Source organism: Anser brachyrhynchus (genome assembly GCF_964034855.1).
Source record: "Anser brachyrhynchus genome assembly, chromosome: 23".
Classification (NCBI taxonomy): domain Eukaryota; kingdom Metazoa; phylum Chordata; class Aves; order Anseriformes; family Anatidae; genus Anser; species Anser brachyrhynchus.
This window is the reverse complement of record NC_137716.1, coordinates 3,233,013-3,257,316: the sequence shown is the minus strand read 5'-3', so window position 1 is coordinate 3,257,316 and position 24,304 is coordinate 3,233,013. Positions and strand designations below refer to the sequence as shown.

General features: G+C 68.0%; 4 protein-coding genes across 9 annotated transcripts; all 4 read left to right on the top strand.

Moving 5' to 3' along the window:
* Positions 1 to 482: 482 nt before the first annotated feature.
* Positions 483 to 2,139, top strand: NDUFA13 (NADH:ubiquinone oxidoreductase subunit A13). The gene is made up of 5 exons (XM_080565951.1): positions 483 to 657; positions 744 to 822; positions 1,326 to 1,397; positions 1,479 to 1,548; positions 1,877 to 2,139. The coding sequence occupies exons 1-5, from the start codon at positions 564 to 566 to the stop codon at positions 1,994 to 1,996; spliced, it is 435 nt and encodes a 144-aa protein (XP_080422077.1). The 5' UTR covers positions 483 to 563; the 3' UTR covers positions 1,997 to 2,139.
* Positions 2,140 to 2,777: 638 nt separating this feature from the next.
* YJEFN3 (YjeF N-terminal domain containing 3) lies at positions 2,778 to 8,788 on the top strand. Of its 5 annotated transcripts, XM_080565950.1 has the most exons (7): positions 2,814 to 2,955; positions 4,740 to 5,063; positions 5,483 to 5,591; positions 6,952 to 7,062; positions 7,147 to 7,260; positions 7,712 to 7,862; positions 8,452 to 8,788. In XM_080565950.1, the coding sequence occupies exons 3-7, from the start codon at positions 5,577 to 5,579 to the stop codon at positions 8,649 to 8,651; spliced, it is 591 nt and encodes a 196-aa protein (XP_080422076.1). In that variant the 5' UTR covers positions 2,814 to 2,955; positions 4,740 to 5,063; positions 5,483 to 5,576; the 3' UTR covers positions 8,652 to 8,788. The 5 variants fall into 5 exon arrangements, with proteins under 5 accessions (XP_080422073.1, XP_080422072.1, XP_080422074.1 ...); XM_080565947.1 differs by lacking the exon at positions 4,740 to 5,063 and having other exon boundaries at positions 2,778 to 2,955; positions 7,177 to 7,260; XM_080565946.1 differs by lacking the exon at positions 4,740 to 5,063 and having other exon boundaries at positions 2,778 to 2,955.
* A 611-nt stretch (positions 8,789 to 9,399) lies between these two features.
* On the top strand, positions 9,400 to 17,244 carry CILP2 (cartilage intermediate layer protein 2). Its single transcript, XM_080565910.1, has 9 exons — positions 9,400 to 9,674; positions 10,999 to 11,097; positions 11,577 to 11,849; positions 12,039 to 12,221; positions 12,783 to 12,941; positions 13,023 to 13,283; positions 13,421 to 13,529; positions 13,602 to 13,759; positions 13,892 to 17,244. Exons 1-9 carry the CDS (start codon positions 9,614 to 9,616, stop codon positions 16,282 to 16,284), a joined length of 3,696 nt encoding a protein of 1,231 aa, XP_080422036.1. The 5' UTR covers positions 9,400 to 9,613; the 3' UTR covers positions 16,285 to 17,244.
* Positions 17,245 to 22,756: 5,512 nt separating this feature from the next.
* Positions 22,757 to 24,203, top strand: LOC308181993 (uncharacterized protein). Of its 2 annotated transcripts, XM_080565932.1 has the most exons (5): positions 22,757 to 23,051; positions 23,085 to 23,186; positions 23,350 to 23,446; positions 23,553 to 23,622; positions 23,706 to 24,203. In XM_080565932.1, exons 1-5 carry the CDS (start codon positions 22,851 to 22,853, stop codon positions 23,854 to 23,856), a joined length of 621 nt encoding a protein of 206 aa, XP_080422058.1. In that variant the 5' UTR covers positions 22,757 to 22,850; the 3' UTR covers positions 23,857 to 24,203. The 2 variants fall into 2 exon arrangements, with proteins under 2 accessions (XP_080422058.1, XP_080422057.1); XM_080565931.1 differs by having other exon boundaries at positions 22,758 to 23,186.
* The last annotated feature ends 101 nt before the right edge of the window (positions 24,204 to 24,304 follow it).

The following is a 24,304-nucleotide window of genomic DNA, read 5'->3' as shown; positions in this document are numbered from 1 at the left end:
GCTGGTGGTGCACACTTGCTGCTGGTGCACACACTTGCCCGTTGCTGGTGTATTTTTACCAGTGGCTGAATGCTTTTTGGTGCAGCTTGCCAGCGGGGGCACGCTTTCAGGGAGATGCACGCACCCTGGCTCACGCTTGCCGGTGGGTGAACGCTTTTCGGTGCACGCCTGCTTGTGGGTGCGCAATGCCGGTGCACAATTTCGGTGCAAACTTCCTCGTGGGTGCACGCTTTCGGTGCATGATTTTTGGCGCACAATTTCGGTGCAAGCTTCCTCGTGGGTGCACGATTTGTGGTGCACGATTTGTGGTGCCCCCGGCGGCCGCGCACCTTGCAGCTGGGCGCCAGGCTGGGGGCGCGCAGGGCGCTGGGGGCGGGCGCAGGATCCATCCCTGACCTGTGGGCCCCACGCGTTCCCTGCAGCGCCATCGCCCCTTTAAGGGCTCCACGCGCGCGCGCGGGTGGGGCGGGGCGGGGCGGGGCGAGGCTCCGCCCTCCCGGTGCCGCCGCCGCCGGTGGCTTCCGGGCAGCGCGGCGGAAGTGACGCGGGGCGCGGCGGCCGGGATGGCGGCGCCGAAGGTGAAGCAGGACATGGCGCCGCCCGGCGGCTACGGGCCCGTGGACTACAAGCGGCACCTCCCGCGCCGCGGCCTCTCAGGTGAGCGCGGGCGGGACCGGGGGACCGGTGCTCCCCGGTGCCCCCCCCGGTTCCCTCCCCGGTGCCCGCTGACCGCCGCCCCGCAGGTTACAGCCTCTTCGCGATCGGCGTCGGCAGCCTCCTGCTGGGCTACTACACCATCGTCAAGTGGAACCGGGAGCGCAGGTGGCGTGCGGTGACCCCCGGTGCCCCCCCGGTTCCCTCCCGGTGACCCTCGGTGACCCCCGGTTTCCTCCCGGTACCTCCCAGTCCCCCCTCGGTCCCCGCCCGGGGTTTCCCCGCTCCCTCCCTGCGCTCCCGTTCTCCATACCTTGGGGCTCCCACCCCCGGTTCCCCCATTCCTGCCCGGTTCTCTTGGTCCCCCTCCCCGGTTCCCCCCCGGTTCTGCCCCCCCCCCCCCCCCCCGGTTCTCCCCTCGTTCCCGGTCCCCCCCCCCCCCGGTTCTACCCCCCACTTGGTTCCCCCCCCTTCCCGGTTCTCTTCCCGGTTTCCCCCCGGTCCTCTCCCGGTGTTTCCCCGCTCCCTCCCCGTGCTCCCTTCCTCCTTGCGTGGGCCTCCCCCCCCCGGTTCCCCCGTTCCCCCCCGGTTCCCCCCCCGCCCCCGACCACCCCCGGTGCCCCCCCGGTTCCCCGAGCCCACCCCGATCCCGTGCCCCCCCCCCCCCGCAGGCGGCTGCTGATCGAGGACATGGAGGCGCGGATCGCGCTGATGCCGCTGCTGCAGGCCGAGGCCGACCGCAGGTAGGGCAGCACCGGGGGGGTCCCGGGGGGGGTGGCTCCGGTGTGGCCCCCCCCCGGGCACGGCCGTCGCCTCTCTTGCAGGACCCTCCGTATGCTGCGGCAGAACCTGGACGAGGAGGCCAAAATCATGAAGGACGTTCCCGGCTGGAAGGTTCGGCACCGGGGGGGACGGGGATGGGGGGGGATGGGGACTGGGGGGGGGGGGGGGCGGCGCTGGGGCTGTGCCCCGGGGCGGGGGGGTCCTGGGGTCCCCTTGGGATGGGCACAGCGGTGACATAAATTTGGGGGGGGGGGGGGCGACACCGATTTTCCCCAAGGTGGCTGCTTGTGGGGCTCGGGTGCGGGCTCTGCCCCCATGCTCCGTCCCCCCCGGTGTCCCCCCATGTCCCCATGCCACCCCCGTGTCCCCTCGCCCCCCCCCACCCCCCCCCCCCGGTGTCCCCCCCGCGCCCCCCTCCCGCGCTCTCTCCCATTCCCAGGTCGGCGAATCCGTGTTCCACACCGACCGCTGGGTGCCGCCGACGCTGGACGAGCTGTACTACCTGCGCTCCCCCGCCGAGATGGAGACCGAGAAGTTTGGGCTGCAGTGCTACGTCTGAGCCCCCCCCGGCCCCCCCCCGCCACCTTGGGGGGGGTCCCCTGTGCCCCCCGGGGGTCCCCTGTGCCCCCCGAGGGCCCTCCGTGCCCCCCGGGGGTCCCCCTGCTCGAACACCCCGCATTAAACCCGTGTGGATAGGCGGCCGTTTCTGTGTCACCATCGATTTTTTAACCCCGTCCCCCCCCCATGGGAAATCTCACCCCGTTTATGGGGCGCTCGCTCCTCCTGCGGCCCCGCAGCACCCAGAGGGGCCGGGCCAGGGCGGTGTCGGGGCGCTGGTGCCCGTCTCCCATCCTGGGGGTGCTGAGCGGTGCTGGGAGCGGGGCAGGGGCTGCAGCCCCCCGCAGCGTGCTTTGGGGGGGGGGGGGGGTACCAGCAGCGGGGGCTCGGCGCCCCCCATCCCCAAGTCCCGCACGTGGGGGACTCGTCCTCGGTGTCATGGTTGGGAGCGGGGTGGCCCTGAGGGTCCTGAGCTCGCCCTGAGGGTCCTGAGCTTGTCGCCCTTCGTGCTCGCCGGTGCAGCAGCCGCAGGGAGAATGGGGTTAAACCCCCCGCTTTTGGGGTTTTTGCTGCTTCCCGTCACTTGAAGGGGGAAAGGGGGGGCGCGTTGCGGGGGATTTGGGGTGCCCCCGTCACCGCCACTGCCTGCAGAGCTCGGGGGGGGGGTACCCTGCTGCCCCCCCCCCCCCAAAAAAGCACCGCCCGCGGGGGCTCGGGGGCTGCTCCCGACGGCGGGGGGGGGGGGGGGGGGGGGGGGGGGGGGGAGCCCGGGTGGGGCGGGGGCAACCGGAGCCGCCTCCCCCGGGCGGCACCGCGCAGCTCCGGGGGGGCCGCGCCGCTGCCACCGCTCCCGCAGGGCTCCGCCGGTGCCCCCGGTCCCGGTGCCCCTGATCCCGGTGCCCCCGGTCCCGGTATGAGCTCCGCGCCCGGCCCCTCCCGGGAGCCCCCCCGGTATCTCAGGTGAGTCCCAGCCGGTCCCGCGGTGCCCCCCCCCCCCCCGGCACCGGCCGGTCCCGGGGAGGTTTTTTTGGGGGTGGGGGAGTTACGGGAGTGCTGCCGGGCCGGTGCCCAGCACCGTGCCGCCGGACCCTGCCCGGTGGTGCTGAGCCCCCAACCCCACCGGGACGCGCTGCGGGGGGGGGCCGCAGCCCCCGGTGTGCCCCCACCGGGCGGGGGGCAGCCCCCGGAGCTACCGGGACCCCCCCCCCAACCCCCCCGGGGCTGGTCCCAGGGGATGCAAGCGTGGCCCCGGGTGGGCTCCGGTGCTCTGCCCCCCCCCCAGCTCCGGGATGCTGCAGGTGGCGGTGGGGCGGTCGGGACCCCCGCCCCCCCCCCCGGCTGCTCCGAGACCCCCCCCGGGAATCCTCCGGTCCCCTCCGGTGCTCCCGAACCCCCCCGGGGTGGGGACGCGGCACCTCGGGGCCCCCCCCGCGTGTCCCCCCCGGGGGCACCCGGGGGTGATGCCGGCCCGGTCCCGACCCCCCCCACCTCTCCGAGCCCCCCCCCCCCCCAAACGGGGAGCGGCGGGGGCCGGTACCCGAACCCCGCGGTTGCCAAAGCAACAGCATCCCCATCCCGGGTCGCCATGGCTGCGGCACGGAGGGCTCCGGCAGCCGCAGCCCCGAAACGGGGGGACCCCGGGGGGGGGGGGGGGGGGCGAGGGGGGGGGCTGAACGGGGCCCCCCCCCCCCGACGGGACGGAGGCTGGGGTTACGGGGTGGGGATGCGGATTCGGGACCCCGCAGGGTTCCAGGGGGAGCGGGCAGGGAGGTGACGGCGGGGGGGATGCTCGCGTCCGTCCTCTCCCTCCTGCTCCCCCCCCCCCCCGCCAAGGCTTTGCCCCCCCCCAGTTCCTGGAGGCTGGGTTAAACTGGGCCGGACTGGGTTTTGCTGGGGGTCCGAGCAGGGGCTCGGAGCCGCGTTTGCACCCCCAGGACATCCCTGGGGGGGTCCCACGGGTCCCATAGGGGAGGCAAAGCGCTGAGCTGGGGGGGTGCTCTTAGGGGGGGGGGCGCGGCTCCCAGCTGGGCGCTGCTCCAGGGACACGGCAGCCCAGTGATGTCCCCCCCCCGCCCCGGGGACGATGCAAGGACACCGGGAGCGAGGCTGGGCCGGGGCCCAGGTTTCCCTGCCAGCAGCAATTAGGGGCAATGTTCCCCCCCCCCGCATCCCCAGCGGGGATTTTGGTCGGAATCGCGCCTTTTGTTCGGGGAGCGACAACACAGCTGCCGTGGGGCCGGCCCCCAGCTGCTGCTGCCAACGCTGGGGGGGGACCCCGGGGCTGGATGTGTCCCGTGTCCCCCCCCCAGTTTGCCCACAGGACCCTGCTGTGGGACTGGGGCCGGGCTGGGACTCACTAGAGGGCACCAAAGGATTGGGAACTGGGATGGGATGGGATGGGATGGGACGGGATGGGATGGGATGGGGTTGGACTGGATGGCCAGCACCTGGGGACCTGTGGGATCTGCCAGGGTATTCAGGGGGTGCATGGGGGGGGGGGGTCAGTGGGGTCAGCCAGCACATCAGGAGTCAATGGGATCTCCTGGGATGGCCAGGCAATGGGGTCTGTGGGGTCTGCTAGAATGGCCGTGGCATGTCACATCTATGGGGTCTCACAGAGAGGGTCCAGGGGATGGCACGGTACAGGATCTGCTGGGACAGGGGGTCTGTGGGGTCAGCCTGGGCTGCGTGAGGCCCCCCTGCAGCCAGGTGCCCCCCAGGACCCCGTCCCTGTCCCCCTCCAGCTCCCGGGGCCGGTAGCACCACACCAGTGTCCCCTCCCATGACCGGGACCGAGTGAGGCGTGCACCCCAAAATCGGAGCCCCGGGTCCCATTGCAGACCTGCTTACACCTGACACCTCTGGAGCCCCGTGGTCCTGCGGCACCCGTGGGTGCTGGCACCAGCACCGTGCCAGGGCTCCCCTGGGACCAGAGTTTTTCATCCCAGCGCCTCGGGGAGCTGATGCTGGCTCCTCCCGGGGGGGGGTCAGATTTCCCCATCCTTCCCATAACAATCGCGGCGGCGGCGTCCTGGAAGCGGCACATGTTGTTCCCATCCGCGGCGCAGGTGAGCCAACAGATGTGAGCAATTATTGTCCGATCCCGAGGCTCCCCGGCCCTGCCAGCTCCCGGGCTCGGCAGCGGGTGAACAACCGCGGCATTGTTCAGCTTTATGTAACAGCACGAGCCCGGCGAGCCCGGGGACGCTGCCAGGGCCGTGCCTCGCACGAAAGGCGGCCGCGACCCCGCGCCGCGCCTCTGCCAGCGCTGCCTGCCCCGGAGCTGGGTGCGCTGAGAGCCCAGGACTCTCTTTCCACGCTCACCTGGTGCCCAATTCCCCTCCAAGCCACGCGTGTCCCCTGCCCTGACCCGCTGGTGGGTGTCCCCAGGGGATGCCCGTGCCCCTGGGGATGGAGCGGGGTCCCCAGGGGCTCGGTGAGCGTCCCAGGGACGTCCCCGTCCTCACCGCTGCCCGCTTCCCCGCAGCAAGGCGGAGGCGGAGGCCATCGAGAAGGAGCTACTGGAGGATTACCGCTTCGGGCGGCAGCAGCTGATCGAGATCTGGGGACACGCCTGTGCCATGGCTGTGACCAAGGTGAGGGGGCCGCCAGGGCTGGGGACACCCCGCCAGGGACAGGGGCTTCGCTGCCAGCTGCTCTGCTGGCCCTGTCCCGTCCCGTCCCATCTCATCCCATCCCACCCCAGGGAAGGTGCCTCCGAGGGAGGTGCTGAGCCCTTCCCATGGTGCTGGCACTGCTGGGCACCGCCTGCCCTCACTGCGTGCAGGCAGGAGGGTGCTGGGGGGCAGCCGGGGGCCTCCCAATGCCCTGGCACCACTCATGCTGGGATTCTGGATGCTCGAGCTGGGTGTGAAGAGGAGGAGGAGGAGGCAGCGATGCTCTGGGCAGCGGAGGTGCAGCACCAAGGGCAGCTTCGTGCCTCGCCAGGGCGGCGAGCTCCGCTGCCTGGCTCAGCTTTTCCATTCGAGGCGTCGGGGCCGCTCTGTGCCCTCCCCTTGTTTAAGGGCACAGACTTTGCCAGAGGAGCAGAAATATTTGGGTGTCGGAGCCTCGGCGCAGCCCGTGGTCAGCGGGGCTGGCTCGGCCCCACACCTCTCCCCTGGGACACCCACAGGTCGCAGCATCCCCAGCTCCACCGCGAGCATCCTCCTTGCGGGGCTGAGCATCCTCCTCCTCACGGGTACCACGAGGGGGGAGCATCCCCCGACACCAGCTTGGGCATCCCCAGGGACCCCCAGCATCGTCTCCTCCCCAGGCTCCCCCCAGCGCATCCCCAGGAGCCCCAAGGCAGCTGGAAGCGCGGTCGGGGCCGCAGCCAAAGGCAGGGCCAGGGCTGGGCAAGCGGGGCTTTGTCCAGCGCAGCAGCGGCTGCGAACTGGCCGTGCCGCTCGGGGCTCCGGTGTTTGGATTGAACCGGGAGCCAGGCTCGGCGAGCAGGAAAAAATCTGTCAATGGATAAACACAGCCTCCCTGGGCAGGCTGCTGGTATGTGGAGCGCCGCCGCCTCCCAGCAGGCTGGCGGGGAGCCCCGTCCCACTGCGGGCACCATCCCTGTCCCACCATGGGCACCATCCCTGTCCCACCATGGGCTCCATCCCCGTCCCACTGCGGGCACCGTCCCCGTCCCACCATGGGCACCATCCCCATCCCGTTGTGGGAATCATCGCTATCCGACCACGGCACCATCCCCATCCCACCACCTGCACCATCCCATTAAGGGAATCATCTCTCCAACCACGGCACCTTCCCCGTCCCACCGTGGCACCACCCCCGTCCCACCACGGTCACCGTCCCCGTCCCACCACTTGTCTTTTTCCACCCAAGCCCTGCTCCCCCTTCCCCTGTTCCCCGCCACCTCCCCGGCACCGGGTGCCATCCCAGGGCCACCCCCGGGGACTGGGTGCCACGGTGCCACCCCCGGCTCCTCTCGCCCAGGCCTTCCCGCTGCCGTCCCTCCCGCGGAAGCAGCCCACGGTGCTGGTGGTGTGCGGCCCGGCGCAGAACGGTGCCATCGGGCTGGTGTGCGCGCGGCACCTGCGGATCTTTGTAGGTATCTTCCTCCCCTCCTCATCCTCCTCCTCCTCCTCCCCGAGCGGCCGCGGGCCCCAACGCTGCCTCTCCGCCGCGCAGGACTACGAGCCCACCATCTTCTACCCCAAACGCTCCCCGGACCCCCTGTACCGGGACTTCACCACGCAGTGCGAGAAGATGGACATCCCCTTCCTCTCCTACCTCCCCACCGAGGTGAGCCCCCAGCAGGAGCTGCCCCCGCTCACTGCATTACGTGCTTCACGTTATTAGCATTACTTTTATTGTTGTTATTTCCCCCCCCCCCCGGCTCTGCTGGGAGCCCGGGGATGCCATGAAATCCAGCGGGCGGCCGCCGCGCCCCGCCGCCGGCCCTGCCTCCCCGAGCCCCCGGCTCTGTTGTTGTTGGACGCGCCGGCCTCCCTCGGAGGAATGTGACCTGAAATCGCTGTCCTGGCCGGGCTGCGCGCTGCGTTTCCAGCCCGTTGCATCCCCCTCCCTTTAGCTGGGGGGGAGATTTTTTTTTTTGTTGTTTTGCTCCAGTCGCTGCGCACATCCAGTGATGGAGGGGAAAGGGATGCCCCCGTTGGCACCGTTCCTATGCTCCAGGGGTGGGTGGGGGGCTTGGGGGATCCCTCAGCTGCCCACTGTCTGTCCCCCCCCCCAGGTGCAGCTGATCAACGACGCCTACAACGCCGTGGTGGACGCGGTGCTGGGCGCCGAGGCGGAGCTGGGCGAGGGGAGGGGGCCCTGCGCCGGCATCCTCGCCACCCTGAAGCACGTCCGCATCCCCATCGTCAGCCTGGACGTGCCCTCAGGTCCGGCCTCGCGCTCGGGACGGGGGTCCCCCCAGCCCGGGTTTGTCACCCTGCCCACCCCCGGTGTCACCCCCAGCGCGGGGACAGCCCCGGGGACCCCCCGCTGCCCCCGGCTTGGCAGCGTCCCCGCGGCTTGCCAGGAGCGAGGGCTGGCGGCGGCTCTCTGAGGATGCATTCAGGGCATCTCCAATAAATAACAAACTCCCCGAACTGAGACATGATGTAATTTGAAAACACCCGGGTGTCTGGTGGCCAGGCCTGGAATTGCCATCACACCCCCTCCACCCCCCCCCTTCTCCGCCGCAGCCGCTGCCGGAGGAGCAAACAGAAGCCCTCGACACGGCAGCCGGTGAATCCTCACCAAGAAAAACCCCGCACCGTGCCAGGGCTGCTCGCAGGGATGGTGCAGAGGCAGGATGAGGCCGGAGCCATGCAGGGCAGCGATGGTGCTGGGTGCTGGGGGGGGGGGGGCTCCGCATCCCCCAGCCCCACATCTCTGCCACCCCGCAGCATCCTCCGCCAGCGCGCGGGCTCGCTGCCCCCTCGGCCACCCCCTGACCCCCTCCCCGCATCTCTCTTGCCGTGACAGGGTGGGACGTGGAGGCCGGCAGCAGCAGCGGGATCAGCCCCGACGTCCTGGTGTCGCTGACGGCGCCCAAGCAGTGCGCCCGCCGCTTCCTGGGCCGCCAGCACTTCGTGGCCGGCCGCTTCGTGCCCTATGACATGCAGAAGAAGTTCGAGCTCAACCCGCCCGAGTACCCCGGCACAGAGTGCGTGGTGGCCCTGTGAGCCCCGGCAATAAAGCGCTGGCAGCTCCTCGCCGTGCTCAGTGTCTGCCTGGGGACGTGGGACGAGTGTCATTGGGCTCCCACGGGGGGGGCCGTGGGGTCCCTGGCGCAGCCGCGTTGTCCCCATGGTGTGGCACCGTGATGGGGAAGGACCCGGTCCCTGTCCCAGACACCCCATTGTGCCAGGCTGAGCAACCCCAGGGTTTAATTAATGGGGAGGGCAGTGACGAGCCAGCACTGGGACTGTCCCCGTGTGTCCCAACAGCTGGGGGAGAGGGTGTCCTCGTCCCCAAAGTGGCACCGGGGACCTGGATCCCCAACAGTGCCGGGAGCCCTGTGCCCTGCAGCAGCCTGGGTTTTGGGGAGCACATCCTCAGGGATGGGGGCCAGCACGGCTGCGGGGCCAAACCACGGCTGGCCACATTTTGGGGGCAGCGCTGGGCTCCCCGCTCAGCACCTCGCTGGGTGCTTCCCTCCTGTGAGCAAGAGCCCGACGGGGCCACGGGTGCGGCGAGCTCTGCGCGGTCTCGGCTCGCTGGCGGGGTGCACACACGTGGCCCAGGTCACGGCGCGGGCGCCCACCGGCCGTGCCCAGGAGCGGCGGTGCCAGGGGAGCGTTGGCACCCCGGCGCCGACCGCATGAGCTCAGAGGAAGGGCTTTCTCGGCTTTTTCCCTTCCCTCCCAGCCGCATTCCCAAGTGCATCCAATTTTAGCAGCTTTGCAAAACAAGCCCTTGAGTTTACCGGGCTGGAGCGGCGAGTGGCAGCGCGCGGCCGGCTCGCGGGGAGGGCTCCTTCCCGCTTCCCTCTTGACACCGGGCCAGCCCCGGCGGAGCTGCCGGCCCCGAGTGCCAGGATCCGATTTCTGCTGTCTGCTGGCGCGAGGGGGAAAGCCCTCCTATATAGACCTGCGGGGCGGCTGCGCTCGCAGTCGCGAGCGGAGCAGCTGCGGCGTGGGCAGCCATGGGGGAGCTGCCGCTGGCTCTCCTGGCTCTCGCCGCCCTTCGCTGCGCCGGGGCGCCAGGTAAGTTTTCGGCATTTTTAACGACATCTCAGGGACCCCTCCAGGAAAACTGCTCATCCCCATCGCCCTGCGGCACGGGGCTGGGGGCTGCCGGCAGCGCTGTGGGGCAGGACGGCGGCGCTGGGGATTGCCAGGTGTTTGCTGGGGCCAGATGTTTGTGACAGCAGCTGGGGAATGTCGCTCCTGCATCTGCTTGGAGGATGCTCGGGGCCCCTCTGCCCCCGCTCCGGAGCTTTGCCTTCCCCGGGGCTGTGACACCGGCGGGATGGGGACGTGCCCCGTGCTGTGTCCCCACCAGCACTGCCTGATCCAGTGCTGGTGGCCAAACCTGTGTGGGAAATCCCGTCTGGAATTGCCCCCCCAGCTCCTCCATGGGGTCCCCCAACCCTGCGTGAGTTCTGCAGGGTGCCAAGGACAGCATCTGCGCGAGGAAGCCGGGAACATCCCCGGTCCTGGGGGAAAATCCGTCCACCTTGCAGGGCGCCGCAGGGTTCCCGCTGCCTGGCTGCTCCCTTCCACCCGGCTCTGCCGTGTCCCCCGGGGACAGGGACAGGGGTGGCATTGCTGCCGGCAGGGGGACGCTGTATGTTTGTAGGGTGCCCATGGGTACCCACTGCATGCTTATGGGGTGCTCCGTGCTGCATGGCAGCGTCTGGGGGGCTCGGACACATCTTGCCCTGCGTGACAGACACCCGTGGGACCCATCAGCTCACCGCAAACCTCCCTGGGCTGCTCTGGGGCCATCAGCTCTTCCATCAGCTCCTTGCCCCACGGGCATCGCAGCACAGCCCTGAGCACCCCACTTTCTCTCCGGGGATCATCCTTCTGTCCGTCCCACCGCCATGTGCTCATTGCACAGCTCACCACACCGGGGATCGGGGCAGGGCTGCCCCCAGAAAACCCCGGTGTCCTGGGGTGAACTCCCTGGGGGAGCTGGGGTGGGGGAGACCATGGGCAGCAAGCCCCCCCCCCCCCGCCCTTGCTGGCTGCTTCCGTGCAGCACCTGCGATGCCCAGCTCAGCCTGCCCCGGGGGCTTTGCAGCCCAATTTCCTGCCGTGTCCCAGTTTGGTTGCTGGGGGCTGATCGTGCCGCAGCTCCTCACCCCCTGCGTCTCCCCCCGGGGCAGCGGGGAGCTGGCAGGCAGCATTTGCAGGCAGGCAGCCTGTGCTCCGCCGCCACCAAACCATGCCCCGAGCCCAGCACCTGCCCCGTGCCCAGCCAGGGATGTCACTCGCAGCGTGACATCGGTGTCCAGGGCTTGGGGAGGGTCCTGGGGATGGGGGCGAGCCGGTGCCGGGGGCTTTCACCCTGTGCCTCCCCCAGAGTCTCTGGAGAACGACTCGGAGCCGGGCAAGAGCGGCGCACCGGGGAAGCCCTGGAAAGCAGCCCCCAGCCTGGCGGACCTCGACCTGGACACGGCAGGTACGGCCACCCGGCCCTGGGGGGCTGTCCCCGAGCCCCCGCGGGACGCCACACCGCTGGGGACCCACGGGACACGGTGGTGCTGGGGACACACAGCTGGAGCCGCACTGGGACACCTCTCCCTTGTAGTCCAAAGGGGCTACACGGCGCAGTGTTCCCCAGTGCCAGCCTGCTAGATGACATCTTCCCCTGGGGACAGTGGCGACAGCAGGCTCCCACGGCAGTGTCCCCTGGGGCTCTCGCAGCAGGGATGTGGTGGTCTCCCCGTGCACCCCACGCTTCCCATGCCAGCACCCAGTGCTCTCAAGTCCGTGTGCTTTGGTCCCCTTGTCCTCTGCCCTCGCAGCCCACCAGCTGTCCCCACAGAGCTGTCCCCAGGGTGCCCCTTCCCCAGCCCCGGTGGCACCTGGGGACACACCGGTGCTTTTAGGGGCAGAGGCTGTGCCCCAGCCACGTGCTCACAGGTGGCTCTGTCCCAGGTGGAGGGGCCGAGTGGACGTCCTGGTTCAACATCGACCACCCCGGGGGGGACGGGGACTACGAGAGCCTGGAGGCCATTCGCTTCTACTACCGCGGGCGCGTGTGCGAGCGGCCCGTGGCCATCCAGGCCCGCACCACCGAGTGGGAGCTGCCCGAGGACGTGGGTGAAGTCGTGCACTTCAGCCCCAAGAAGGGCTTTCGGTGCGTCAACAAGGAGCAGCCGCAGGGCAAGACCTGCTCCAACTACCACATCCGCTTCCTCTGCCCGCTGGGTGAGTGCCTGTCCCCAAAACCCACTGGCACCTCTTGGGGGGGGGTGGGGTCCGTGCCCGCTGTCCCCAGCTAGAGATGGCGAAGGACACCACCCTGGGGGAAATAACGATGGAGCTGGGCACGGGTTTGTCCCACGGTGGTGGGTTCCCAAGAGCCTCCCCCTTCACCTACCGCCTCTGCCCTCCCAGAGCACATCTACTGGTCGCACTGGTCCTCCTGGAGCCCCTGCTCGCGGAGCGCCTGCGGCAGCAGCGGCACTCAGACCCGCCAGCGCCGCTGCGTCAACGCGCAGGTGGTGGCTGCGCTGAAGGAGCTCAAGTGCAAGGGCAAGGCGGTGGAGCGGCGGGCGTGCAGTGCTGGCCCCTGCCCAGGTAGGGACCCCCCCCCCCGCGCCCTCTGGCTCCCACCTGCAGCCTCCCCACCCTGTTCCTAAAGAGACGGAGAGGAGACGGCGGCGGAGCCAAGCGCCGGCCCTTCCCCGGCCGCAGGAATGTCGGCGCTGGGCTGCGGTCTCCCGTGCTGGCTTTGCTGGCGAAGGTTTTTGCGCTTTGCTGTGCTCGCCGGCCGGCTCCGGCTCAGCTCCGAGCCCCCGCGCGGGGGCACGGGCTGTCCCGTGGGGCCGCAGCCGTGCAGCGGCTGCCCCCGCGCCGACGCGGCAGCTCCCCGGGCGATGTGCCCCCGCCTGCACATCGTCAGCTTAATTGCAATAACAGAAGCTGCGCTTGTAAAAATAGCTTGGCAGGGGCGTGCAGGGCCGAGCCGGGGGCTGGATGGGGCATGAGCAGCTGGATGGAGACTTGTGGGGTGGGGACCCCATTGTGCCTGTGTCCCCCATCCTGTGTGCTACTGCTCTGCAGCGTTATCCCCTGCGTCGTGCGCCCTCCTGCATGGGGGAGCGCGGTGCCCGATGCCCACCCGGCATCTCCCTGCAGAGCCGACGTGGACGGAGTGGGGCGCGTGGGGGCCCTGCTCCCGCAGCTGCGGCAGCGCCGGGACACGCGTCCGCCGCCGGAGCTGCAAGAACGCCAAGAAGCTGCTGTGCGCCGGGCGCCCCGCCGAGGTGCAGAAGTGCCCCCCCTCGCCCTGCCCAGGTACCTGTCCTTGGGGACACGGGGGCGCTGACCCCACTGGTGGCGGTGGCCCCGGGGTCTCAGCGCCGTGCCGTCCCGCAGCCTGCCCTGAGCACACCCTGCAGGGCACCGTCGTCTCCGCCACCGGCGCAGCGCTGCCCGGTGCCCGCATCTACCTGGAGGGCCGCCCGCCGGTGCTGGTGGCCCGCAGTGACACGCGTGGCAGCTTCCACGTGGCTGGGGTGTGTGAGGGCACCGCCGCCAACGTCAGCGCCCACCGTGACGGCTTCGTCCCGGGACTGGCACCTATCACCTCCAACGGCTCCGGCGTGTCGGTGGCACACGTGACGCTGCAGAAGCTGGGTGAGCACCGCGGCACCGGAGGCTGCACCGTGCGCCCCTCGGGGTCCTGTACCCCAGTGGGTGCCTAATGGGGGGGTGTAAGGAGCGGGGAGGGGGTCATCACAACTGGCTGCACCCTCTGGTCCCTTCTCCTGCAGAGAAGCCCTACATGGTGCTGCACCCCAAGCCGAAGGTGCGGGTGGCCGGGCAGGAGGTGACCTTCTGCTGCAAAGCCTCGGGCACCCCCGTGCCCAAGAAGTACTACTGGTGAGTGGGTGTGGGCGGGGGGACAGGGGGCCACCCACCGTGTCCCTGCTCACCATGTCCCTGTCCCTGCAGGTACCACAACGGGACGCTGCTGGACAGGAAGGCGCACAAGTACGGCAGCCGCCTGGAGCTGCGGGCGCTGGTGCCGGCGCAGGCTGGCACCTACCACTGCAAGGCCAGCACCGAGGCGGGCGCCATCAGGTCGGCACCGGCGCAGCTCACCGTGCTGGGTGAGTGGGGACGGGGTCTTTGTGGGGAGGGTGGCGGTGCTGGGGCATTGCACTATCCCTGGGAGAGTGGGACGGGCATTTTTAGTGGCATCTCCGTGGGATGGGGTCCCTAAACCTGTCTGTCTCCCCCAGCCCAGGGCCAGCAGAGCTGCAACCCAAAGCCAGAGCCCAGCCTCATCGAGCTGCCCGCCGAGTGCCGGCAGGACGCCAAGGGCTCCCAGTACTACGACGTGGGGCACTGCCCGCCGGCACCGTGCGCTGGCAGCCCGGCTGATGGGAAGCAGTGCGGGGCGGGCGCGCGGCGCTGCTGCGGCGTGCGGCGCATGGAGGTGCGGGAGATCCAGTGCGGCGGCTCTGTCCTGCCCATCAAGGTGGTGGCCAAGTGCGGCTGCGGGCCCTGCGCCCAGCCCCGCGTCCTGGTGCAGGGACGGGTGACGGCGGCCGACACCGGCGAGCCCCTGCGCTTCGGGCAGATCTTCCTGGGGAGGAAGAAGATCGGCTTCACCGGCTACCAGGGCTCCTTCACCATCGAGGTGCCGCCGGACACACAGCGCCTGGTGGCCCGCTTCGTGGACCGGCAGCAGCGCTTCGTGGATGCCATCAAGGTCCTGCCCTTCAACAGCCGGGGCGGTGCGGTCTACCAGGAGGTCAAGATGATGCGGAAGAAGGAGCCGGTGGAGCTGGACGCCGGCCGGACCAACGCCATCCCTCTGGGCGAGGTGAGGGGCCAGGAGCCCGTTGGGGAGCTCGTCATCCCTGCCGGCGCCTTCCTCCGTCCCTCCGGGGAGGTTTTCAGCGGCACCGTCAAAGCCAGCGTCACCTTCCTGGACCCCAGGGACGTCGCCACGGCCGGCGCCGCCTCCAGCGACCTGAGCTTCGCCAACGCCGAGGGGGAGATCGTCCCCCTGCGGACCTACGGCATGTTCGCCGTGGACTTTCGGGAAGGGGATTCGGGCGAGGCGCTGCAGACGGGGCCGGTGGAGGTGCGGATGGACGCGGGGCAGATCCGGATGCCGGAGCACCTGAAGAAGATGAAGCTGTGGTCCTTGAACCCCGAGACCGGCTTGTGGGAGGAGGAGGGCGTCTTCCGCCCGGCCAAGGAGAGGCGCGGGAAGAGGGAGGAGAGGACCTTCCTTGTGGGGAACATGGAGATCCGCGAGCGGCGCCTCTTCAACCTGGACGTGCCGGAGGACCGCCGCTGCTTCGTCAAGGTCAGGGCTTACAGCAACGAGAAGTTCAACCCCTACGAGCAGCTGGAGGGGGTGGTCATCAGCCTCATCAACCTGGAGCCCCAGCCTGGCTTCCCCGCCAACCCGCGGGCCTGGGGCCGCTTCGACAGCGTGGTCACTGGCCCCAACGGCGCCTGCCTGCCCGCCTTCTGCGATGCCCGGCGCCCCGACGCCTACTCGGCGTATCTCACCGCCACGCTCGGCGGCGAGGAGCTGGAGGCCGTGGCCTCCAGCCCCAGGCTCAACCCCAGCGCCGTGGGGGTGTCCCAGCCCTACCTGAACAAGCTGGGCTACCGCCGGCTGGACCATGATGACCCCAGCTTCAAGAAGACGGCCTTCCAGATCAACGTGGCCAAGCCTGACCCCAACAACATCGACGAGACCAACGGCCCCGTCTACCCCTACCGCAGCCTCAAGGAGTGCGAGGAGGCGCCGGTGAGCGCCAACCACTTCCGATTCTACCGCGTGGAGGTGGACAAGTACGAGTACAACGTAGTGCCCTTCAAGGAGAGCGACCTGACCTCCTGGACCGGCGACTACCTGGCGTGGTGGCCCAACCCGCAGGAGTTCAGGGCGTGCTTCATCAAGGTGCGAATCGAGGGGCCGCAGGAGTACATGGTGAGGTCCCGCAACGTGGGGGGCAGCCACCCCCGCACCCGGGGGCAGCTCTACGGGCTGCGCGACACCCGCAGCGTGCGGGACGCCCTGCTGGAGAACAGCTCAGGAGCCTGCGTGGAGTTCAAGTGCAGCGGGATGCTCTACGACCAGAGCCTGGTGGACCGCACCTTGGTCTCCATCATCCCCCAGGGCAGCTGCCGCCGCACGGCCGTCAACGGCCTCCTGAGGGACTACCTGGCCCGGCACCCGCCGGTGGCCGACACCAACAACACGGCCGCCTTCACCATGCTGGCACCGGTCGACCCGCTGGGGCACAACTACGGCATCTACACGGTGACGGACCAGAACCCGCGCCTGGCCAAGGAGATCGCCATCGGCCGCTGCTTCGACGGCACCTCGGACGGCTTCTCGAGGGAGATGAAGTCGGACGCGGGCGTTGCCGTCACCTTCACCTGCCAGGAGCGGCCGGCGGGGCGCGAGAGCTTCTTCCAGCGCCTGCTCACTTCGCCGGCCGAGGCGCTGGATGAGATCCGGCGCGAGATGGGGACCGGCGAGATGCGCCGGGCCCCCCCTGAGGTGCTGGACTTTGCCTCCGGTGTGCGAGCCCTGAGCCCCACGCCGACCCGCCGGACCCCCAGCAGCCGGCGGAGGATGGGCCGGACCCGGGCGCAGCAGTGAGCGCCGCGGCGTCCCCGCGCCCCCCCCGCCAGCCCTCCACTCTCCCCCTCGCTTTTACCCGCGCTCATTTATAACGACCGATGGGGGGGGGGGGGGGAACGGGTTAGGGGGGACGCGGAGGTGCAAAGGGACAAAGGGACACGTCTGGTGGGGACTGTGCTGTGTCCCCCCACCCTGACCAAGGGACACTTTTTCCAAGGGGGAGGCACCCCCGTGTCTGAGCCCAGCTTCCCCCCTCCCCCCCCCCCCGGGTGCTGTCCCCTGCCCTCACCCCCCAGCCCCGTGCGGGGCAGCTCGTGGTGCTCACCCCCGGCCCCGGCCGCAGGATGCGGCCCCTCGGGGGTTATTTAAAAATAAAGTGAAAAAATGCGGGGGGGGAAGCAAATAGGGGAGAGGGCTCGTTGGGGAAGGGGTACCGCGTACCGGGGATTGGTGACTGGGTGGCACCTGGGGGTCCTCCTGCCACCACGGGGGCCGGGGGAAGTCTTGGTCCTGGCTAGATGCAGCAGCCCTTTGGGGCAGGATAACGAAATATGGGGTTTCTTTTTGGGGAAAAAAAAGCAAGGGTTTGGATAAAAAAAGCCCTTTTCTCCCTCCCACACCAGGTGGTAGAGGCTTGGGTGCAGGCAGCATGCTGGGGACCCCGGGCTCAGACCCCGCAGCTTCCACCCAAGCTCAGCACAGAGCCTGCCTGGGCCTGATCCTGCACTCGACAAACCCGGATCCTTTGCCCTCAGGGTGTGCATTTCGCCCCAAATTCCTTTTCCCCAGGCAAAACCAAAGCCCCTTCTTCCAACCCCCACCTTCCTTGCCGCCAGCCCCCGCGGGCAGAGCCGGGGCTGCTCAGCACACGGTGGAGGGGGGGGGGGGGGGGGAGGAGATGACGGCAGGATGCGGCCCCGGGCACGCCAACAATTTGTACATTATTTATTATGAAATATACGGTTGTGTTTACACCCACGTGGCTGCTGGGTTTCTCTGGGCTGCCCAGAACTTGGCGACAAGGTTGGGGGACGCGGGGACGTTCCCAAACCCCCCCAACCCTTGATGTACCCAGGATGGGGTGGGGGATTTTTTTGGGGGGGCGGGGGTCCCATCCCATCGCTGTGCTCCACGCAGGGCTGGCCCCGTACCCCCTCCCACCACCCCGCACGGTAGCACCGTCCCGGCAGCTCCTGTTTGCCTTGGGCCCGGTTCAGGCGGCTGGCGGCCGTGCAGCGGCACGGGGCGGGGGGGGCCCCATCCAGCCCCGCAGCTGGGGGACGTGGCAGCCGGGGGGGCCCCATCCCGCCCCGCGGCCCCCGGCACACGGGGATGAGCCCAGCTCCATTAAGCGAGGCGGGAGCTGGGGGTCTGTCTGTCCATCCAAAATGGGGGGGGGTCCTGTAGGATGCTGGGGGGAGGGGGGGGGGGGGCTCGTGCACGTGGACCCCGCTCTGGGCTGAGGTCCCGTACCCCCCCCCTCCCAGCCCGGCGGATGCCGTAATGGAACAGGCTCCGTGTCCGGGTCCAAAACATCCCCTCCTGCTCGCAGGACAATGTTTCCCTTTTAAAACACGGTTTGGCCAAATCCAGGCATTTTTTCGCCCTTATACTGGATGCTGCCGCTGGCGAGATCAAAGGGGACGGGGCAGCCGGGGGGGGGGACGACGACGACGAGGGGCGTTCGCCAAAACCACTCCTGGGTGCTGCGGCAGCCAAAACCCGTCCCTCTCCTGCTCCTGCCTGGAAAGAAAAATGCTGAGGATGGATGCAACGGGTGGAGGGTGCTGCTGCGGGGGGGGGGCACCTGGCCCCCGGCTCCACGTGCCCCCAGAAGGCCGGCTGCGGGTCCCCGTCCCCATTCCCAGGGGGGGCTCAGAGCCCTGACCCCATCACAGGGGGACATCGGTGGGCGCTCCCCGAAGGGCATCGCTGGTGGCAGTGTCCCGGGGGGGGAGGGGGGGGGGGGGCAGGATTTTTTTTCCACCGTCTGCTCATCTTGGTCGGAGGCAGCTGCTAAGGCAGGGCAGATGGAAGCAGCTCCTGCCGCTATTTCGGGCATCAAAGGAAAAAATGGGGTGAAAAATGGCAGAAATTAATGCACACACACAAAAAAAATGGATGGCTCCCCCAGCTCCCATTCTCCACTAGGAGCTTTGAACCCCCCCCAGAAAGCCTCAGGGAGATGTGTCCCATCCTGTCCCCCCTCCACAGGGAGCAGGGCTGGAGGGGGGCTCCCAAATTCTCCCATCCCTCCTTTCCCCCATTCCACCACCCCGCGGAGCACCCCCACACCCCTATGCTGCCCCGCTCCCACCCTGGGGTGCTGGGGACCAGGAGATGGGTGCAAGGGGGTGGCCAGGGTGAGACGGGTGCGGGAGGCCCGTGCTGGGTGTCCGGCCCAGCCCCACATTCCCGAGAGCTGGAAACCCGCCCGGGGTCAGGGGTTGGGCTGGGGGCTGCAGCCAAATCCTCCTGCTGCCCCCCCCCCCCACTCCATGGGGCCGGAGGGTGTGGGACCCTCCGATGCCCCCAGCCCCAGGGACCTGGCGGCTTCCTGGCTGGATCCGCACCCCACCTGCGTTGTGCAGCCCTGAGCTCACCCCAAAGAGCATCATCGGGGACCAAAATAACCCCCCCCCGCCCCCCCCCACCCGGGGGGTGCTGGGCGCTGCCGGGCCCTGGTGCTGGAGGGGGGAATTCCCTGGGGACCACGCGCTGCACCCACAGATGGAGCAGGAGGGGTTACGCAATGAAACGGCTTTGGGGTCAAAACCCCAAAGGTCAAAACCCTCAAAGGGCAAAACCCTAAAAATCAAAACCCCAAAGGTCAAAACCCCAAAGGTCAAAACCCCAAAGGTCAAACCCCAAAGGTCATCCCCCCCCGAGGCGCAGGTGCGGCGCTGTCCCTGAGTGTGGGACGCCGGCACAGCGAGCGCCCCAGCCCCGTGCAGGATGTGTCCCCGTGGTGCGAAGCGGTGCTCAGCCGGGCTCGGCTGCTTCTCGTTACCTCCAAACCCCGTCCGAGCTGGAGCTGCAAAGTGGGGAAGGGGAAAAGAGGAGGGGGAGCAAGCGGGGAGAACGGTGGCTGACCCCTCGCGGGGCGCACGGGCACGTCCTCGGGTGCCACCGGTCCCCGCAACAGGGACGGGGACGCTGCTTGCCCCCCCCCGGATGGGTGCAGCCCCCCCAAATCTCCATGGGGGTGCCTCCGCGAGCGCTGCTGCTCCCCGCGAGCACGTCCCGGCGCTGGCCGAGAACAAAGGCTGCTCTGAGCACCAGCCACGAGCTGGAAAGCTACTTGGGAAGCAGCTCTCGCTCGCTTTCCTTTCCTTTTTTTTTTTTTTTCCTGCCTTTTAAATAATGGAAAATATAATGACAGTGCCTAAATTAAAATAATAAAAGAAACCAGCCGAGAAGCCAACCCGAAATAGGAGAGAAACCCACGTTTCAGGCTGAAAGGGAACACGCACAGGCAAGGGATGAAAGGGAAAAGCAGACGTGTGCACGCTGTGCTCGGCCCCGCTCCGAAGCCGCCCCTCACTCCTCCCCGAGTGCGGGCAGCCCCCCCCCGGGGCCCCCCCTGTTATTTTGCAGCTGTGTCCCCGTGCACCCCATCCCCACCGGCTCCTCTCTTTGCATCACGCTCAGCACCCTCAGGGGCCCGATCCTGCCCGGGGAGAGCTGGGGGGGCACAGCGGCTTCTCCTGCCCCCGATGCGTCCCCGGGGGGGGCAGCGGGGGACACGGGAGGTGCCAGCTCCCCATCCCTGCTGCCATGGCGGGGCCGGGTCCAGCTGCCGAATTCCTGGCCGTCTGGCCAAGAGGCACTCGCTCCGCTCCTGCCGCTCCCTCTGGACAAGCGGAGGAGGAAAACAAACGGTGCTTGCACTTGGATGTGTGTGTGTTGGGGGATCCCCGTGCCCCCCCTCCCCAGCTGGGGACATGGAGGGCTCTTGCCATCCTTCCCCCATGGAAGCGGTCATTCAAAACCAGGATCTGGGGGAAAACAGCGGGAATCGGTGAGGCAGGTGGAGAGGGGATGCCCGCAGCGGGGACCCCGCCACAGGTGCGAGGTGAGGCCCCAATTTCTGCCTTGGTCCCGAGGTGAACCCGGCACGGCCCCAGGAGGCAGCGCCTCACGGCACGCATTCCTCTCCCAGTTGCTTTTTAGATATATTTGAAGAGTTACATCTCAATATCTCACTGTTCAAAGCGAGGTGGTTCTGGAAAAAACATCCATTCCCGTTTTTCAAGCTATTTTTGAAACCTTTGGCCTTTGTTCATCCTCAGGATCCAGACCATAAATAATAATAACAACATACTTAAACCCTTTATGATGACAGCTCACCGAATCTGCCAGAGCATTTTAATTCTCCAGATGTCGAAAATCTGACTCAAAACTCGAAGTTTGGTAAATATTTTGTGTGTTTTTCATTTCACAGCCACTGTTTCTTTTTCTTTTTTTTTTTTTTTTTTTATCACATGAACCAGCGGAAGAAAAACACAAACTGGAGCGGCTATTTGTGGAGCTGGTTGGAGAAAAGGTGAGCTGGGGGGCTGCTGTCTCCCATCTCCTGCATCCCCCATTCCCCCATCCTGCATCCCACATCCCATAGCCCATACGCCGCATCTCGCATCCCGTATCCTATGTCCCACACCCCATATCCTATATCCCACATCCCATATCCTGCATCCTTTATCCCATATCCCCTATCCTACATCCCATAGCCCCCATCCCATATCCCACATCCCACGTCCCGCGTCCCTTATCCCATACCCATAGATCCCACATCCCATATCCACCACTCCATACCCGCATCCCATACCCAGCATCCTGCACCCCTTCTCCCGTATCCAAAGATCCCATATCCCCGTATTGCACACCTCCCATCCCAGATCCTGCATCCTACATCCCGTATCCATCTGCTGTGTATCCCGTACCCAAGCACCGCACCCCGTACCCCACAACCACCTCCCACAACCCGTACCCCATACCCACCTCCCTCATCCCATGCCCCATACCCGCTCCCAGCCCCACAAGGCCACAGGGAGGTTCCCGTTCCCTCCCCTTCACCCCCACCCGCCCCAATTCTTCGGGGTGCTTCGAGGGAGCGAAACACCGGCCGCTATTGACTTTGGTCAGGGGACGCTTCCCTTCTTTCCACTGCATGCCGAAAAACGTCAGCAGGAAAAAAAAAATGAAAAAAAAATAATAAAAAAAAGCAGACTTTTAGCACAAGTCCTGGAAAAAGCGAGTTTCGGGTTTCGCCACCGCAGAAGCAAACAGGGCGCGTGGCCGCCCTGCCGACGGCGAGCCAGCGCATGCGGTGGCTGGACCGTGATGCTCTCCTCCTCCCCGGGACGGGGGAGCCTCCTCCTGGCTTCGCCAGCCCCCCCCGGGCCCCCCCGCAGCCCTCCTGAACAGCAGCCGAGGGCGTTTTTTTTTGGACGGGGACGTCCCGTGAAAGGTTGGCGCGGAGCTGGCCTCCGCCCCGCGTGCCGGCGGGGACGTCACGGGTCGGATCCTGGCCCCGACGCGCGCCCCTGTGCTGGGCGGTTTGGGGTGGGGTGGGTGGGGGGGTGGGGGGGGCGCTGGCACCCCTGCGCTGGCACCCCCAGAGCTGGGGACACCTCCAAGCCCCAGGTACCCCATAACCAGCCTCTGCCCACACTCCAGCAGTTCACATACCCGGTTACTTTATGCCCTGGGTACCCCATATCCCGGGTACCCCATACCCTGGGTACACCATATCGGGGGTACCCCGTAACGGAGGTACCCTATACCCCCATTTCCCTATACCCCAGGCACCCTGTACCCTGAGTGCCTCGTACCCTGAGTACTTCATACCCCAAGTTTCTCCACACCCCAGGTGCCCCACAATCTCGTTACCTCACACCCCTAATTCTCCTACTTCCATTTGTCCGTATCCCAGGCACCCTATAGTCCGTGTACCCCACACTTCAGTCCCCCCATATACCAGGTACCCCATATTCCAAATACACCACACCCCAGTTTCTCCATACCCCACAGTCTGGGTACCCTGTACCCCAATTACTCCATCCCCATGCACCCCATACGCCAAGTGCCCCACACCCCAGCTTTTCCAGACCCCAGGGACCCCCAACCCAAATACCCCACATTGTTTCTCCATACCCCGTCCCCCCCCTTGCCCTGGGGGATTCCCTGCCCTGTGGCCCCGGTCCTGCTCACAGAGCGCACGGGGCTCCCCGCACACTCACAGCCCCCCCAGCTCTGCCCCCAACCCTAGGACATGGGACTGGGGCACGGGGGGGGGGGGTCCCTGCAGCGTCTCCCCCCCCCCCAAACCATCCCAGGCACGGGGTGCCGGGACGGCCCCGCTGGACACCCTGCTGCCATCCCACCCCCTGCCCCCGTATCCACGGGAAGGCCACCGACCGGCCACCCTGCGCGTCCCTCCCACGTGCCCCTCCGTGCGCTGCGCTTGCAAAACCCGCAGGATTTCCTGGAAATTCCCGTTATTGGAGAAACGAAACCAGGGCCCGAAGGTCCCTCCCAGCGCGCTCGGGTGGGCGCTGGCAGTGCAGGGCGGCGCGGGCAGGATGGAGGGCTGCTGCCTGCGCTGCCGCCTCTGGCACAGGCAGTCCTGGAGGATGTGCGTGGCCCTGGCCATCGGGGTGGCCGTGGTGGTCCTGGTGACAGCCCTCCCCTCCTCGGAGGAGCCACCGAGGGGCTTGGAAGGGCTGGAGCAGCTGGGGACGGCGCAGCGGGAGCTGCAGGCGCAGGTGGCCGCGCTGGGGCAGGCGCTGGCCATCACCAACCAGTCCCTCGCTGAGGCGCTGGCCGTCACCAACCGGTCCCTCGCCGAGGCACTGGCCGTCACCAGCAGGTCCCTCACCGAGGTGCGGGGGCAGTGGGAGAGCTGCAGAAACGAGCTGGTAGGTGGCTGGGTAAGGGGGGGGGGGGGAAAATGTCCCTTACTGGAACCCCCCCCGGCCCAGGGGTGCGTGCGTGGTTTGCTCTGCGCTGCTCCCAGCCTGGGGAGGGGAAGAGCTGGCGCCTGAGGCTGTGTCCCCTGTCCCTTTCTGTCCCTGCGCTCAGGACGCGCTGAAGAGCACCGCCTCGGAGCTGACACAGCGTTTAGCCCAGCTGCAGCACCACAGGGACGAGCAGGAGGCCAACGTGGTGCAGCTGCAAGGTGAGCACCGGGGACACCCCGTTCCCTGCCCCCTGGGACACCTTGGTTCCTGCCCCCCGCCAGCCACCCTGCTCCCTGACCCCCACCTGCTGTCACCCCCCTTTAGAGAACAACAGGGAGCTCCAGGAGAGGCTGGAACGGCAAGAGCATCAGCTGAAGGAGGCTCAGAGGAGCAGGTGAGACCCCCCGCTCCCCCCGCTCCCCCCCGTGACGGCCCCGGTCCCGTGCGCTGTCACCGACTCTCGCTGTCCCCCGCCAGGAGCAACCTCCAGTCGCAGATCTGGAACGCGTTGTCAGAGATCCAGTCCATACGGAGCTGGCGTTCGAGTGGGACCAGCGTGACGTTCCCTGGCGTGGCCGTGCCCCTCGTCCTCCTGGCTCTGCTCTTCGCAGGGACGCTGCTGCTTTGAGCACGGAGCTGGGAGAGCATGGACCTGGCTTGTCGCCGTCCCCTTCCGCCCCCGCGGGGCAAGGAGGGACGGTTCCCATCCTGCTGGGATGGGGCTGGTGCTGGCAGCTCACGCAGTGCCTGGGTCGGGAGCTCCCACCATGAGGACGTCGCGTGGGGACATCCTGGGGGGACATTCTGCAAAATGCTGGCCCCTGAGCTATGGCCAGGGTGAGACAGGGATGGGGCAAAGGCAGGGGACAGAGACCTGGCACTGCCCCGGGGCTGCCTTTAAGCAAGGGGTTCGCAGCTACTGCGCAGTTAGGTGGGTTTGAGCCATTTTCCAATAAAACTGCATGAAAACCCAAAGCGTTTTGTTGCTCCAGCATCAGGACAGCCTCCCCGGCACGGCTTGGGTTTGTCCCAGCCGATTTTACCCACGGCCGGGGCCGAGCATCCTCCCACGCGCT